Consider the following 18,327-nt stretch of genomic DNA (forward strand, 5'->3'; position numbering starts at 1 on the left):
CTACCCTAAATCACCATATTTCTACTTTATCTGAATCGTGTGACACATTTTCTTTATACCACTTATTTGATACTGATGACATTGCTAATTATGAGTTTGGTGGTATGTCTTTGCCACCTCTATACTTTTTCTGAGCCTTCCTGAGGGCAAGGATAATGCTTGTTCCATTTCTGTTTCACACAAATTATGATTCATAGCCAAGGTGAGCTACTGAAATAGGTGTAGGAGTCAGACAGACAGACTTGTTTTGAATCCCAATTCTTACATTTGATGGACAGTCTCTGTGAACCTCAGTTTTCTCAACTGTAAAGTGGGAGTAATAATATGTACCTTACAGGGTTTTTCTAAAGTTTGTGGATAATAGGTGTAACATATGTACTAATAATGGCATGTTATAATTCTTTTGTTCCCATTTTTTTGTTTTTAATATCATTACGGGTAGTGTTCAGTAAATGCCTGTGGATAAACCTTTCATTGACTGAGGTATAATGGTATATGCATCAGACTTGGAATCAAAAGTACTAGATTTAAGACATAGCTTTTTTTTTTTTTAACCAGTTTGTGTCCTTGGAAAAGTCACTCACCCTCTCTGCAGTTTTGCATTCTCAACTATAAAATGTAAATACTGATCCTTACCTCACAGTTTTTTTTAATAAAATTTAAATGAGGTAATATATGAAGAAATGTTTTATATGTGCTCCAGTATCACACATCTAAAACTATAATGATGCAGAGAAGATTGATTGGTCCCTGACATGAGGACTGTGTGGACATTGTGAAGTACCCCAGAGTATTCCATTAATGCTTTATTGTCTGATTTGACTTAGCTTGTTTGTGTTTGTCTTTCCTACTAGACTGTGAGCTGCTTGAGATAAAGAATTGTCTTAGTCATATATATATATATATATATATATTTAGTGAAAATTTTTGTTTCTCCTTGTATAAATAATACATGTTTAGCATTCGAGACAGTAAAAATACCTGAAGAAAATGAAAATCCTGATAATTCTTACCTTTCTTACAGAGATAGTCACTATTAACCTTCTGATGTGTTTCTTTTCAGTTTTGTTCTCTGCAAATATCGTTATGAAACTGACATTACATTGCACATACAAGCATTGTTCCATGTTATGTAAATAAACATATAACCATTCTAAAGTTGGATATATGTTAATGATACTTTTATACTGTTTAAATAGAGTTGTAACCAAAATTTTTGTGCATAAATATTAATGTTAGTCTGATTTTCTATTTTTGTAAAAAAGTTTTTAGAAGGAAAAATTTCCAAATCAAAGGGTACAAATATTTTTAATACTCTTGGGACTTCCAAATTGATTTCCAGAAAGACTGAACCAAGTTCCACTTCCACAAACAAGGTGTAAGGTTGTACATCTCACTACATCCTTGTCTGTAACAGAATTATAATTAAAAACAAAGAAAAATCTTTAATATAATAATTATCTATTTACGGTTCTTTTGTGAAATGTTCTTTCCTCCTGCTCATTTTTCTACTGGGATTTTAATTATTTTCTTATTAATTTCTATGATGTTTCAAAAACCATTTTATTATAGTCACCAAGTACAAGGTAAATAATAGATGCTCCTTAAATATACTTTGGATTATTAGTTAATTGTCCTGGGGACTTTTTAGAAACAAAAACAGATTTTCTATGAGGCTGACTCCTTCCTTTCCCCACCTAGGACACAGCTGGGCAGGAGCGGTACCGGACCATCACCACAGCCTATTACCGGGGAGCCATGGGCTTCATTCTGATGTATGACATCACCAATGAGGATTCTTTCAATGCTGTCCAAGACTGGTATGAGATTCATTCATTCATCCAACCATCAAATTGTTCATGAAACCCTAGCTTGTGCTAAGCCCTACGCTATGTGTTAGGGAAAACCAGATGAATAAGACATGGCTCCTGTCTTCACAAAGTTCACAGATGAGCAGAGAGGATAGATCAGTGAGCAAGCAATGACAATATCCTGTGACAGGTGCAGTGATGAGAGTGGTACCTGGGCTGCAGAAACCTAGCTTGGGGAGTTAGGGAATGTGTCCTGGAATTGCTGACATACTACGGTTTGAAGATGGACAAGAATTAGCCAGAGGGATAAATGGATGAGAATGTTGCAGAAAAAGAGTACAGATGTGCAAAGGCAAGAAGGTAGATGAGAAGGTAGGAAGAGCAGAGGTCATGAAGGATTTTATGTGCTGGGGTAGGGACTTTGGATTTTATTTGTAGGTAAGGACATTTGAACCAGGAAACAACAGGTTCAGATTAGTGTTTTAGAAAAATTCATTCTGGATAGATTACTAAGTGAATCCACATATTGTTTCCCTATAAAGTTTATCCCTTGGCTGGGGGGTGGGGGTCAAGTTCATAACAGTTCAATATACAATAGAATCTGACACAATTCCCTAGAGGTATAGCCTCTGAGCCACTTATATCAGAGGCCCCTAGCACCCCCAGGCCACATCCCCATCTCTTGCATTACTGCCTGAACTAAATTCCCCTACCCCAATCCTGGAAAAACTGCCTTCCATCAAACTAGTCTCTGGTGCCAAAATGGGTGGGGACTGCTGACTTACTTCTTTCTCCCTGGAAAATTACTCACAAGGAGAAGGGAGCATGAAGAGAAGGAGAGGCGAAGAGGGAAGGCCAGGACCCGGTGTCCCTATTCAGTGGAGAGGATAAGAATGTGGAAGATGGAGAATCTGTGCCTGGTCCTTATCCACAGTCGGAGAGGCAGAGCAGTCTGGGCACAGTGCAGCAGTGCTGGCCAGTGCCAAGCTTGTCTTCTGCTCTTTTTTGCCCAACAGCTACTCTTTGAAGACTTTGCTTCTGCCAAGGAACAGTTGCCATGACTATGTGAGGCACCATTGGTTCCTTGAAGCCTTGAGCTGGGAGTGACCTTTCAGGCTGCCTACCCCCACTTCCCAGTTCTGAGCAGCAGTCTAGGGTGCCACCCACATGCCTGTCACTCATGTGTTCTTCTCAGCCTCTTGGTCATTCCCTTCTTCCTCCTTTCTCCCTCTTTCCTTTTAACAACTCCTTTTCTCCACCTTCCTTTTTTTCTCCTTTCCTCCCTCTTTTTTCTCTTGCTCTCTCATTATACCTTTTTTTCTCCTGTTTTTTTTTCCCTTTCTTATTCTCTCCCTTCCCTCCAGTCATGACTTTTCCCTCCTCCTCCCTTCTCCCCTCTCTCTATGTCCTCTCATCCTCACCTCCCACCATGAAGAGATTAGCTCTTTCTTTAAGTATCTCCACACTGCCCATTCCCTGTCAGCCTTGACCTCCTTCCTTTTCTCCATCAGTTCCTGTTCATCCTGCCTCAGGAACACAGTGACTTTAACACCTGGTGTTGATTCCTCCAAGAATAACCTAAGTTGCTAATCTAGGAGCTGAGAGTGGATGGAGGTGGGAGGAGGGAGGAAGATGACAGAGAGTGGCACAGGGAGTTGGCTCCAGGTCCCTGCCTTGAGGCTGAAGTCTGTTTTTTCCAAGCTCTGACCTTCAATTTTGCCTCTGGGAAACTTGGTCCCAACTTAGCACCCATCTGCCATCTAAACCTCAGTGCCCAGAGCAGAACTGGCTCTATGTAGTTTCACCACAAATGGTGGTTGAGTGAATTCCATCCATTGAGGAAGTGACTTTTCTCTGGCTCTATGTAGTTTCACCACAAATGGTGGTTGAGTGAATTCCATCCATTGAGGAAGTGACTTTTCACCCTTAAAGAGAAGATGGGTAGTGAAATCAGCTTTAGGAGCAGGGTTGGTAGTTGGTTCAGTCTGCAGTTAAGGTTGAGTTAGATTGAATGTCAGTATCAGGATAGGATCAGAGTTTATTTAGATCTTCTTCAGGATTAACTATTTGCTGGCTCCTTCCTTCGTCAGACATTCACTGACTTCTCTATATGCTGGGGGGCGGGGGGGTGGCTGGCACCACAAAGATGGGGCTTTCCTGGTGGCTCAGTGGAAGAGAATCCGCCAGCCATTGCAGGAGACATGGGTTTGATCTCTGGCCTGGGAAGATCCCGCATGCTGTGGAGCAACTAAGCTTGTGCCCCATAGCTACTGAACCTGTGCTCTAGAGCCCAGGAGCCACAGCTGCTGAGCCCACGTGCTGCAACTCCTGAAGCCTGCGCTCTCTATGGCCTGTGCTCTGCAACAAGAGAAGCAACGAGAGTGAGAAGCCTGTGCAGGGGATTGAAGAGTAGCCCCCACTCGCTGCAACTAGAGACAAGCCGGCCTGGCAGCAAAGACCCAGTACAGCCAAGAATAAAAAATAAATACATAAATAAAATTACATATAAAAGAGAATAAACCTATCTCTGCCCTCAAGGAGAGACAGATAAATCCAGCCAAATGTAATAACAGATGCCACAGTAAAGGTGTAGGGAAACAAAAGGGGGGTAACTATTCCTACCTGTGAGGTGTTGGGGGACTGAGTTAGACCTGCTTCATAAAAAATGTATGCTCAATATAAAGGTCTGGTTTTATTTCCTCTATTTAAAAGTTTATTTCTCATTTTAGAAATAATACATGCTCACTTTAAAAAACTTGTTGAGAAAAGGTTTTTTTACTGGCCACAATGCATGGCTTGTGGGATTGCAACCCTGTTGAAGGGGCTTCTGTGAGCTCCTCGGGCTCCTTTCTAGCCTAGGAGGGAGTCAGTAACATCAGTAACACAAGTCCTCTCCCTGTCTCTCTTTAGGGCTACTCAGATAAAGACCTACTCCTGGGACAATGCGCAGGTCATCCTGGTGGGGAACAAGTGTGATATGGAGGAGGAGAGGGTTGTTCCCACTGAGAAGGGCCGGCTCCTCGCAGAGCAGCTTGGTATGTACATGACACATGTGGGTGCATGTGTGCACTGGAGTGGGGCAAGTGGAGGGAATAAGTGTGTGTTTGTATTTGGGGCATTAAGGATGTGCTGTGATCCTGAATTATGTGCATATGTGCTCTGTGTGTGTTGTTTCATATTTAGGGTATGTACATGTGGGCTTCACGATAATGAATTCTAGGTAATGCATTATTTATGATATATATATATATATATTTTGTTACACTGGATGTATCAATAAAATTTAAATATATGAAATCTTTTTTTTAAACCAGTTCATTCCACAAAGGATTTGAGGTATCTTATAACATTGTCATAGTATATCAACAAAAAATGAGACAATTGGAGCAAAGGGAAAAAAGGCAATGGTAGGAGAACATAAGAGAAGGCCAGGGGTGAGGTAACTATATTTTGTAAGTTTTGGGGCATGTGCAAGAGCTGGACTGAAATAGTCACTTTGAGCTTCCTAGCAACCATTGCAAAGAGGGAAACATAATCAGTTATATGGTTCAGAGATGGTCCTTAAGATAGAAACAAACCCATTATTCCAGAGAAGCACTGCTCTCCACCGACAACTGTAGACTGAGTGTGTGTATGGTCAGTTGTATCTGACTCTTTGTGACCCCATGGACTGTAGCCTGCCAGGCTCCTCTGTCCATGGAATTTTCCAGGCAAGAATACTGGAGTGGGTGGCCATTTCCTTCTCCAGGGGATCTTCCCAACCCAAGGATTGAACGCGCATCTCTTGCGTCTCTTGCGTCTCTTGCATTGGCAGGCAAATTCTTTACCACTGAGCCACCTGGGAAGCCCGGCAACTGTAGAACAGACTCTATATGCTGAGTGTGATGATGATCTTAATATCAAACATCCTTTATAGCAACTACAACACTGAATATCGTAGGCTGTGTCTTACAATTTCTGTCAGTGTAAACTGGTGTTTTGTCACCAAAATACAATTCACAGCGAAAGTGATTGTGTGAAGTCACGAGACAATGTAGATTAAACATGCTGCTTGCTCAGTGATGCTCTTTTTCCAAGGTTAATGAACCTTGATCCTTGTGCTCCATTGAGACCCAGGTGTCTCACGTGTGTCTTAGTGGCCACACAGCAGGACACCTCCCTACACCTGCTTAAAAGAGAAGCTTTTCTTTTCTTTTTCCTATTGGGGTTTAATATAGGATCACCTTAGATAAGTCTTCTTTTAGAAGAATGCGTGTACTGCTTAGCTTTTAGCCAGTATTTCTCACAACCTCAGTGCTGTAAGTATTAAGGAGAAGGGAGTTTAAAGTTATATTCTCTGCCAGTTTCTGAAGTTCAGATATTTGGGCTGGTAGGTGGGTAAATTGTGTAATATATAAGTGTGAATTTGTGTTGTATATATTTCTATTATGTATATTACGAGGACATGTATAGCGGAGTGTCCTATACTTCTTTCTTCCCTCTCCTATTCTCCATTGTGGCCTGGAATAGAAATTAGCACAATGAAGGTGCTTAATAAATAGGGAGGGTGGGCCATTTGGCTCTTGATGGTTCTTACCCCATCACAGGTGTCCTCAGGGCCCATAGAATGTGTCTATACCCATTCCTGTGGTTCACAGGATAGTAAGCATATGGCCAAGCCCACACATGAGTGACCTCTGGCTATGTTATGCCTTCAGCCTGCTGTCCCCAAGATGCCCTGCACTTTCCCTGGACCAACAATACCCCTTCTGTTTGAAAGGCTCTTTTTAACCCCCTTCTCCCACTCACCCCCACTCAGCTTTCAAATACACCTCCCCAGCTCTTTTCTTGGTTCCCCCACTTAGATAGAGTACCTTATGCATGCAGCAGTCACAGTACCCATCTCCCTTGGGTGCGCTTGTTCCCTTATCTGTCTCCAGAAAGCTTCATGAGGACAGGAAATGAGTCTTGTTTATCTTTATACCCATAGTGCCTGGCATATGGTCTGGCAGTGAGTAAATACTGTAAAAATATATTTTGATTAAAATTTTATGGAGTCAAGTATTTGGCTACTTCATTTTACTTCATTCTAATTATGACTTCCTAAGCTCCTACTCCATGCCAAGTACTGTACTGCAAAATAGGCTATGTTCCCTGGTCTGAGACAGAACCTATGATAAGCCAGGTGATCAGTCCTGTGATAGAAGGATGCACCAGGGGCTGTGGACACAGAGGAGGCACCTGTTCAGTTTGGGTCAGAGAATATGAAGCCCATGCTGTTTTTTTTTTTAAATTAACTTTGATTTGAGTACAGTTTGCTTTACAATGTTGTGCTGTTTTCTACTGTACAGCAAAATGAACCTGCCATACATACATACACATATTATCTCCTCCCTTTTGAATTTCCTTCCCATTCAGGTTGCCACAGTACATTACAAGGGAGTTCCTTGTGATATACAGTATGTCCTCATTAGTTATCCATTTTATGTGTCATATCAAGAGATAACTCATTGAAAAAGACCCTGATGCTGTGAAATATTGAAGACAAAAGGGGAAGAGGGCAGCAGATGGTTAGATGAATTTGAGCAAACTCCGGGAGCTAGTGAAGGACAGGGAAGCCTGGCATGGCGCAGTCCTTGAGGTCAAAAAGAGTCAGACATGACTTAGCAACTGAACAACAACAATCAATAGTGTGTATGTGTCAATCCTAATCTCCCAATTCTTCCCACCACCTTCCCTTCACCCTTGGTATCCATGCATTTGTTCTCTACTTCTATGTCTCTATTTCTGCTTTGAAAAATCTTTAAAACATTTTTAAAATTTATTTTTGGCTGCACTGGGTCTTTGTTGCTATGCTTGGGCTTTCTCGAGTTGCAGTGCTGAGATTCTCATTGTGATGGCTTCTCTTGCTGCCGAGCATGGGCTCTAGGGTGCTTGGGCTCAGTAGTCGTGGTGCACAGGCTTAGTTGCCCTGAAGCATGTGGAATATTCCTGGAGCACAGATCGAATCCCAGTCCCCTGCATTGGAAAGTGGATTCTTAACCATTGGACCACCAGGGAAGTCCCTGATTTGCAAGGAAAACAGAGCTGGAGGGGTCAGGCTCCCTGACTCCACATTAGGTCTTGGAGATAAGTAGGAGCAGTCAAGTGAGGAAGAAAGGCAAGGACATTCCAGGCAGGGGGAATAACACTGGCAAAAGCAAGGAACAGTCCTGTGTATTTAGGGACCCATAAATCATTGGAGATACCAAGGGAACATTTCATGCAAAGATGGGCTCGATAAAGGACAGAAATGGTAGGGACCTAACAGAAGCAGAAGATATTAAGAAGAGGTGGCAAGAATACACAGAAGAACTGTACAAAAAAGATCTTCACGACCCAGATAATCATGATGGTGTGATCACTCACCTAGAGCCAGACATACTGGAATGTGAAGTCAAGTGGGCCTTAGGAAGCATCACTACGAACAAAGCTTGCGCAGATGATAGAATTCCAGTTGAGCTATTTCAAATCCTGAAAGATGATGCTGTGAAAGTGCTGCACTCAATATGCCAGCAAATTTGGAAAACTCAGCAGTGGCCACAGGACTGGAAAAGGTCAGTTTTCATTCCAATCCCAAAGAAAGGCAATGCCAAAAAATGCTCAAACTACTGCACAATTGCACTCATCTCACACGCTAGTAAAGTAATGCTCAAAATTCTCCAAGCAAGTCTTCAGCAATACATGAACCGTGAACTTCCAGATGTTCAAGCTGGGTTTAGGAAAGGCAGAGGAACCAGAGATCAACCTGCTAACATCTGCTGGATCATTGAAAAAGCAAGAGAGTTCCAAAAAAACATCTGCTTTATTGACTATGCCAAAGCCTTTGACTGTGTGGATAGCAGCAAACTGTGGAAAATTCTGAAAGAGATGGGAAGATCAGACCACCTGACCTGCCTCCTGAGAAATCTGTATGCAGGTCAGGAAGCAACAGTTAGACCTGGACATAGAACAACAGACTGGTTCCAAATAGGAAAAGGAGTACGTCAAGGCTGTATGTTGTTACCCTGCTTATTTAACTTCTATGCAGAGTACTTCATGAGAAACGATGGGCTGGAAGAAGCACAAGCTGGAATCAAGATTGCTGGGAGAAATATCAATAACCTCAGATATGCAGATGACACCACCCTTATGGCAGAAAGTGAAGAGGAACTAAAAAGCCTCTTGATGAAAGTGAAAGAGGAGAGTGAAAAAGTTGGCTTAAAGTGAAAAAGAGAGCTTTAAGTTGGCTTAAAGCTCAACATTCAGAAAACTAAGATCATGGCATCTGGTCCCATCACTTCATGGGAAATAGATGGGGAGACAGTGGAAACAATGTCAGACTTTATTTTTTGGGGCTGCAAAATCACTGCAGATGGTGATTCCAGCCATGAAATTAAAAGACGTTTACTCCTTGGAAGGAAAGTTGTGACCAACCTAGATAGCATATTAAAAAGCAGAGACGTTACTGTGCCAACAAAGTTCCGTCTAGTCAAGGCTGTGGTTTTCCCAGTGGTCATGTATGGATGTGAGAGTTGGACTGTGAAGAAGGCTGAGCGCCAAAGAATGGATGCTTTTGAACTGTGGTGTTGGAGAAGACTCTTGAGAGTCCCTTGGACTGCAAGGAGATCCAACCAGTCCATCCTAAAGGAGTTCAGTCCTGGGTATTCATTAGAAGGACTGATGCTGAAGCTGAAACTCCAATACTTTGGCCGCCTCATGTGAAGAGTTGACTTGTTGGAAAAGACCCTGATGCTGGGAGGGATTGGGGGCAGGAGGAGAAGGGGACGACAGAGGATGAGATGGCTGGATGGCATCACCGACTCGATGGACATGAGTTTGGGTAAACTCTGGGAGTTGGTGATGGACCGGGAGGCCTGGCGTGCTGTGATTCATGGGGTCTCAAAGAGTTGGACGCAACTGAGCGACTGAACTGAACTGACTGAGATCATTGGATTCTGTGAGTCTAGAGTAGCGACTTAGTGGCAGCAGCAGCAGAGTAGCACTTCCCTAATTAAGAGATTCATGTCACTGGGTGTTCATGATGATTTTATGTATGTATTTTGGTGTATATTAGAAAAAAATATAATTAGCATCTCAAGCCCTTAAGGTTAAACAAGACTGTTTTTAAAAGGTGAGTTAATTTTATATTAGGAAAAAATATAGCCAGCATGCCAAGCCATTATGACTAACGTTTTTAAAGGTGAGTTTGTTAAACATTTATTAGATATTTACCATGTGCCAGGCCCTATTCAAAGTGTGTTAAGTAATACTCGTTTAATTTAAAAGTGCCTAATTTAATTTAGGTACATTTCTTATAGAGATGAGAAAACTGAGGCACAGAAAAGTTGAGTAACTTGTTTAAGATCACATAGCTAGTAACAGGTAGAGTCAGAATTTGAACTCAAGTAGTAGTCTGACTCCACAGCTGCACTTTTAACCACTTAACCTCACTGTACAGCAAATATTGTAATAATAGCTAATATATATTGAGCCAGGCATTATATGAAATGCTTTGTGTTAATTATCTCTTTTAATTCTCGACATAACTCCTCAAGATAGGTCAAGTTCAGCATAGGTTCATGTGGTTCTTGCTTAAGGTTATGCATTTAGGAAGTGGCAGAGCCAATAAAGGGGCTTCCCCGGTGGCTCAGCAACAAAGAATTCGCCTGCGATGCAGGAGATGCCAGTTTGATCCCTGGGTCAGGAAGATCCTCTGGAGGAGGAAATCCAACCCACTCCAGTATTCTTGCCTGGGAAATCCCATGGACAGCAGAACCTGGCAGGCAACAATCAGTCCCTGGGGTCACAAAGGGTCAGACACAACTGAAGTGATTTAATTCAGATGCATACACACATATATATACACACACACAGCCAATAAAGATCTGTCTAGTTTATGTAGAAAGACAGATGGAAGTGAGATTACTTCTTAGTACAGAGTTTAGGAAGACACTTAAAGAGGGCATTAATGGGCTTCCCTGGTGGCTCAGTGGTAAAGCATCTGCCTACCAATGCAGGAGACATGGGTTCGATCCCTGGTCCAGGAAGATGCCACATGCTAAGCCCAGGAGCCTGTGCTCTTGAACCTGGGACTATTGAAGCCCACATTCTACAGCCCGTGCTCCACCACAAGAGAAGCCACCGCAATGGGAAGCCCACACATCTCAACTAGAGAGTACCCCGCTCACGGCAACTAAAGAAAAGCCCTGCAGCAATGAAGACCCAGCAAACCAATAAATAAATGAAATTATTAAAAAAAAAAAGAGGGCGTTAATGACTTGGTTAGATTTGCATAGGTCAAGGTAACCCATCTCAGTCCTACTGAACTTCCTGAGCTTTTCTCTACTACTTACCAGAACTCAGCTATTTACATGTCTGTTTCACTCTTCACCTCAGCAGTAGTCGGGGTTATGTCTAATTGTTTTCATTATCCCAACCATCCAGCACAGGATACTCATTCACTCATACATTTATACACTGAAAAATATTTATTGAGCATACACTCTGAGACAGGTTGTATCTTGGCACTTAGGTGTGATTCTTACTATCATGGAACTAATGGGGAAAAGAGACATTAAACAAATAATCATACAAGTAAATATATAATTAAAAATTTATAAGTGGGTAAATTGTATGGTATGCAAATTACACCTCAATAACACTGCTTAAAACTGTGATATGTTCGTATGACTTAGGACTCTCATTGTGGCAAGTGATAAAAATCTCAAATCAAACTAGCTTTTATTTTAAAAAAGAATGTATTAGCTTATGTAGCTGGGAAGTCCACTAGTCACAGGACTCAACTGGGTCTCTATTTCTCAGCTTTGTATATCCCTTCAGCCTCTTTCCATAGCCAGACTCTGAAAGGGGAATAAGATAAATGATGGCAGCTCCAGATTTATATCCTCCAACTTCTGCAAAAGAGGATTCTTGCTCCCAACCACCATATGTCACTCTCAGGGAAGACTATGATCAGATACCTGTGAGTTACATGCTGTTTCAGTGGCTGGGGGAGACAAGTATTACAACCTATAGTCCAGCCACAGTTGTTTAAAGTAGCAGTTCCATAAAAGAAAGAATGGTGGACAGATAAAAGCAAGATAGTGAAGTGAAAGTCGCTCAGTTGTGTCTGACTCTTTGCGATGCCATGGACTGTATGGTCCTTGGAATTCTCCAGGCCAGAATACTGGATTGGGTAGCCTTTCCCTTCTCCAGGGGATCTTCCCAACCTAGAGATCGAACCCAGGTCTCCTGCACTGCAGGTAAATTCTTTACCAGCTGAGCCACAAGGATACTGGAGTGGGTAGCCTATCCCTTCTCCAGGGGATCTTTCTGACCCAGGAATCAAACCGGGGCCTCCTGCATTGCAGGCGGATTCTTTACCAAATGAGCTATGGGCTTCCACTAAAAGTAAGGTAAGTCTACTACAAGTGATGTGAAGAAAGTAAAAAAGAGAGACCTCATTTTAGACTGGAGCATCAAAGTCTTCTGAGAAAGTAACACTTAAGCTGAGAACAAAAGGATCAGAAAAATATTAGTTAGGCAAAGAGTCAGGGGGCTGGAGGGATTGGGAGGGGAGTGTTCCATACCAAGACCAGCCCTAATGTGGTTTACTTATTTATTATTTATTTTTGACTGTGCTGAGTCTTCATTGCTGCACGTGAGTTTTCTCTAGTTGCAATGAGCGGGGGATAAATAACCCTTTGTTGCTGTGTGTCAGCTTCTAATTGCAGTGGCTTCTCATAGCGGAGTGCAGGCTCTAGAGAGCTGGCTCAGTAGTTGTGGAACATGGGCTTAGTTGCCCCAAGGCATGTGGAATCTTCCTGGGTTCGAATTAGTGTCCCCTACATTGGCAGGTGGATTCTCTACTGATGGGCCATCAGTCAGTTCAGTTCAGTCGCTCAGTCGTGTCCAACTCTTTGAGACCCCATGAATCGCAGCACGCCAGGCCTCCCGGTCCATCACCAACTTCCAGAGTTTACTCAAACTCATGTCCATTGAGTCGATGATGCCATCCAGCCATCTCATCCTCTGTCATCCCCTTCTCCTCCTGCCCCCAATCCCTCCCAACATCAAGGTCTTTTCCAATGAGTCAACTCTTCACATGAGGTGGCCAAAGTATTGGAGTTTCAGCTTCAGCATCAATCCTTCCAATGAACACCCAGGACTGATCTCCTTTAGGATGGACTGGTTGGATCTCATTGTAGTCCAAGGGACTCTCAAGAGTCTTCTCCAACACCACAGTTCAAAAGCATCCATTCTTCGGCGCTCAGCCTTCTTCACAGTCCAACTCTCACATCCATACATGACCACTGGGAAAACCACAGCCTTGACTAGACGGAACTTTGTTGGCAAAGTAACGTCTCTGCTTTTTAATATGCTATCTAGGTTGGTCATAACTTTCCTTCCAAGAAGTAAGCATCTTTTAATTTCATGGCTGGAATCACCATCTGCAGTGATTTTGGAGCCCCAAAAAATAAAGTCTGACATTGTTTTCACTGTCTCCCCATCTATTTCCCATGAAGTGATGGGACCAGATGCCATGATCTTAATTTTCTGAATGTTGAGCTTTAAGCCAACTTAAAGCTCTCTTTTTCACTTTAAGCCAACTTTTTCACTCTCCTCTTTCACCTTCATCAAGAGGCTTTTTAGTTCCTCTTCACTTTCTGCCGTAAGGGTGGTGTCATCTGCATATCTGAGGTTATTGATATTTCTCCCGGCAATCTTGATTCCAGCTTGTGCTTCTTCCAGCCCAGCGTTTCTCATGAAGTTCTCTGCATAGAAGTTAAATAAGCAGGGTGACAACATACAGCCTTGACGTACTCCTTTTCCTATTTGGAGCCAGTCTGTTGTTCCATGTCCAGTTCTGTTGCTTCCTGACCTGCATACAGATTTCTCAGGAGGCAGGTCAGGTGGTCTGGTATTCCCATCTCTTTCAGAATTTTCCACAGTTTGTTGTGATCCACACAGTCAAAGGCTTTGGCATAGTCAATAAAGCAGAAGTAGATGTTTTTCTGGAACTCTCTTGCTTTTTTGATGATCAGCAGATGTTGGCAACTTGATCTCTGTTCCTCTGCCTTTCCTAAAACCAGCTTGAACATCTGGAAGTTCACGGTTCATGTGTTGCTGAAGCCTGGCTTGGAGAATTTTGAGCATTACTTTACTAGCGTGTGAGATGAGTGCAATTGTGCAGTAGTTTGAGCATTCTTTGGCATTGCCTTTCTTTGGGATTGGAATGAAAAAAGTGGTCCTGTGGCCACTGCTGAGTTTTCCAAATTTGCTGGCATATTGAGTGCAGCACTTTCACAGCATCATCTTTCAGGATTTGAAATAGCTCAACTGGAATTCTATCATCTGCACAAGCTTTGTTCGTAGTGATGCTTCCTAAGGCCCACTTGACTTCACATTCCAGTATGTCTGGCTCTAGGTGAGTGATCACACCATAAGATGATTATCTGGGTCGTGAAGATCTTTTTTGTACAGTTCTGTGTATTCTTGCCACCTCTTCTTAATATCTTCTGCTTCTGTTAGGTCCCTACCATTTCTGTCCTTTATGGAGCCCATCTTTGCATGAAATGATCCCTTGGTATCTCTAGCGTTCTTGAAGAGATCTCTAGTCTTTCCCATTCTGTTGTTTTCCTCTATTTCTTTGCATTGATCACTGAGGAAGGCTTTCTTATCTCTCCTTGCTGTTCTTTGGAACTCTGCATTAAAATGGGAATATCTTTCCTTTTCTCCTTTGCTTTTTGCTTCTCTTTTCACAGCTATTTGTAAGGCCTCCTCAGACAGCCATTTTGCTTTTTTGCATTTCTTTTTCTTGGGGATGGTCTTGCACCCTGTCTCCTGTACAATGTCACGAACCTCCATCCTTAGTTCATCAGGCACTCTGTCTCTCAGATATAGTTCCTTAAATCTATTTCTCATTTCCCCTGTAGAATCGTAAGGGATTTGATTTAGGTCATACCTGAATGGTCTAGTGGTTTTACCTGCTTTCTTCGATTTCAGTCTAAATTTGGCAATAAGGAGTTCATGATCTGAGCCACAGTCAGTTCCTGGTCTTGTTTTTGTTGACTGTATAGAGCTTCTCCATCTTTGGCTTCAAAGAATATAATCAATCAGATTTCAGTGTTGACCATCTGGTGATGTCCATGTGTAGAGTCTTTCTTGTGTTGTAGAGTTAGGAGCAGTTAAAGTAAAAACCTAGGATTGTTCAGGCCTGCTCACTGTTTTTTTTTATCTTCTTTGTTCTCAGGAAAGGCAAAGAGAAAAACCCATTCTTCTTTTTTTCTTTTTCACTGCAACATCTGTTCAAAATGTGGTTTTGAAACACATGTATAAATGCTCACTGTAGTGAAGTGTGGAGGGAAAAGTACCAGCCTACACTTTTGGAGACTGAGGGTTTTATCCTGCTTTTGCCACTAGTTTACTGTGTGACCTTGGGCATCTTATTTCCTGTTTCTGGGTCTCAATTTGCCCTTTTGAAAAACAGTGGATTTGAATTAGCTGAGTGGGAAGATCTGTTCAGCTCTATCCCTCTGATTCCATGATTTTAATTCACATAATTCCTGACTCATCACCTAGTGCCCACAGACCCTTGTACATGGCCCCTTTTTGAAGGAAATGTTGATATGTATTAAATTTGAGTAGTGGATGCATCAGGGTGTATTATGTTATTTTTTCTACCTTTATATTATATGCATCAAGATGGCCTCTTTTATTTTTAGGTGCTCAATAAATGTTTTTTGGATTGGGATGAATTGAAACCTTGCATCACTCAGCCTGGTTGCAGAGAAAGGCCTACTTGATACTGAGAATGACTAACTGCGGTGTGATGACTTGTGATTCACAATGTGTTTTCATAGCAGGTCTCCTGTGACTCTTACCCTCACCCCTACCCTGGGAGGCAGCATTGTATTCAACGTCATTACACTGAAGAAGCTGACCACTTAGGTTTTCTTGCACACAATGAGCTGTGCCACACCTCCATGTCTTTTTTTTTTTTAACTTGAAGACTATGTAACTTTTCTAAGCCATACAGGTCACAGGTGGCAGGTCCAATACTCAAACAGCCTTTAGAGTCAAAATCCTAATGCTCCCATTGTATCATCACCCAGTGATGTTTTTGCAAAAGCTTGGCATAGTTTCTCTTGGTATTTCCACCCTCAGTCATAATGTTGGTAAGAATTCTTTAGATTACGACAGCATAATGGTATGTGGTAACAACCCAAGTCAGGAGGTTAGATAGTAAAGGTTGATTTCCCACTCACATTATATGCCAGTTGCAAGTCAGCTGCAACTCTGTCCATGTCATGCAACTCTGAGATCCAATCTGGGAGGCCCAAGCCACACAAAGACGTTCAAAGCTTCCACTGGCACTTGGAATACCCACATTCGTTGTCCAAAGCAAGTTAACATGATGAAATCTGATGTTGATGGATGAAGGAGATACATTCCTCCCACAAGGAGGCACTGCAAGCCACTTGGCAGTGAGTGAGAATATAAAATCTTCTACAGGGAGGACAGTGAACAGTCTGCCACCATCACTGAACATGTGATGGACCCTGGTGACATAGAGGTGGATAGGTTCCCTCCCCTCAAGGTGCTCATTGATCAGGGAAACAAAATGGTAGAGAGATAAGCTCAACATCCTGTGCCAGTCCTTAGCTTGTTTGCTGTCATTCCTCACCCTTCTTCTGCTCTGTCTCTCTCTCTTGAAACTGCCCAAAGGCTGTGTTTCCCAGGCTCCTTTGATAGCGGCTTCTGGCTCGGTTTAGCCAAGGAGAGACACAGGCAAGTAACTGGCATGTTGAAAAGGGGAAAAGCCTGCATGTATGTCTCCCGTACCCCTCTGCTGGCTCCTCCAGGAGGGGCTGCTCTTCTTCTCCGACTCCTGCTCCCATGGTTTTAACTTCCTTTGGTCCCATTAATAAATCCCCCCACCCCACTGTTGATAATCTCTGGGTTTCTTCACTATTCTATTTGGCCTCTTAGTTCTTCTGTCATCCATAGAACCATTTCCCTCTGTTTAAATGTTGAAAATAGTTCACATTTTCCTGAGGGAATCTGACTGAAACAGTCATGTCAGGTGCCGTGGGGGTCTAGGGGAAAGATATATTGCATATCCTCAGTTCTGAGTAGTGGAGATGGGGTGGGAAGAGAAAGGAAAGGCTCTTTGGAATCAGGGATTCCACAGGTGAGTAATAAAGAGGATCAGGAGTAAGAGCTAGAGAGTAGTAGCATGAGTAACAGCACCAAATAAGAAGGTGTTGTTTTTGGAGCATGGTGTGAGTCAGGGAGATGAGGCTGAGGAAGTGGGCAGAGGCTGAGCCATGCAGAATCTTGGGTGTTAACCTAATAAGGTGAAAGCTGGATATTGGATTAATTAGACCTTTGTGTGCTCTAGTAACACAAATCTATACAAACCTAAACAGTGTATAGAAAAGCAAAGACATCACTTTGCTGACAAAGGTCTGTATAGTCAAAGCTATAGCCTTTCCAGTAGTCACGTATGGATGTGAGAGTTGGACTGAACGCTGAGGAATTGATGTTTTTGAACTGTGGTGCTGGACAAGACTCTTGAGAGTCCTTTGGACAACAAGGAGATCAAGTCAGTCAATCCTAAAGGAAATCAACCCTGAATACTCATTGGAACGACTGATGCTGAAGCTGAAGCTCCAGTACTTTGGCCTCCTGATGCGAAGAACTGACTCATTGGAAAAGACCCTGATGCTGGGAAGGATTGAAGGCAAAAGGAAAAGAGGGCAGCAGAGGATGAGATGTTTGCATAGCATCACCAGTTCAATGGACATGAACTTGGGCAAACTCTGGGACATGTTGAAAGACAGGGAGCCCTGGCATGCTGCAGTCCATGGGGTCACAAAGATTTGGACATGACTTAGCACACAAATCTAATTCAAAATAGCTCAAGTTTTAAGGACAGTGACATAGCATAAGCAAAACGGAAGATAATTTTGTTGGAAATGAGATGGTTAAGAAATTAAGAGCCAGGGTATTGGGGTGGATTGTGCACCTGAAAGCCTAAGCTCCCGAGAGTGAGTACATGCCTGGGTGGAAAGGAAGACAGCGAATCACTTGCCAAAGTCATCAGTGATTAGAGGGGCTTGAGTTGCAGATTGATATAATACAAGATGGAGATGAGGAGGTACCAGAGCCAGCTAGAGAAGGGATTTGAATGTAAAAGTAGGGGAGAAATGTTCTGGGGCAGTGTCAGGGTGAGGAGAAGTGAGTTTAGTTCATTGTGAGTTTCTGAAAAGAATTCTGAGGTCACATTCAGAAGCAGGCAATGTGGCCAGAGTCAGTGGGAACTTGTGGGGCTGTGACAGCTGCCTTTGGACAAGATGGGTAAACAGGAGCATTTGGGGGGTGGGAATTTTCTCAGATTCAATTAAGAATTGGGCCCTGTTAAAGGCAGCAGAAATTCCATTGTTCTGAAGCCAATTAGAGGGAGGAAAGGACTGGGGGCTAGTCTGATTAATTGGTTGTCATCTTCCAGAGC

General features: G+C 42.6%; 1 protein-coding gene across 4 annotated transcripts in view; it reads left to right on the forward strand.

Annotated features, from left to right (window-relative positions):
* The window catches only part of RAB3B (RAB3B, member RAS oncogene family), a 74,653-nt gene that overhangs the window by 47,650 nt on the left and 8,676 nt on the right, over positions 1 to 18,327 (forward strand). For all 4 annotated transcript variants that reach the window (XM_020869372.2, XM_020869387.2, XM_070468174.1 and 1 more), the window contains exons 3-4: positions 1,702 to 1,820; positions 4,722 to 4,846. In XM_020869372.2, the coding sequence (XP_020725031.2) occupies positions 1,702 to 1,820; positions 4,722 to 4,846 (244 nt within the window). The remainder of the gene's footprint in view (positions 1 to 1,701; positions 1,821 to 4,721; positions 4,847 to 18,327) is intronic.

Source organism: Odocoileus virginianus, chromosome 5 (assembly GCF_023699985.2).
Source record: "Odocoileus virginianus isolate 20LAN1187 ecotype Illinois chromosome 5, Ovbor_1.2, whole genome shotgun sequence".
NCBI lineage: Eukaryota > Metazoa > Chordata > Mammalia > Artiodactyla > Cervidae > Odocoileus > Odocoileus virginianus.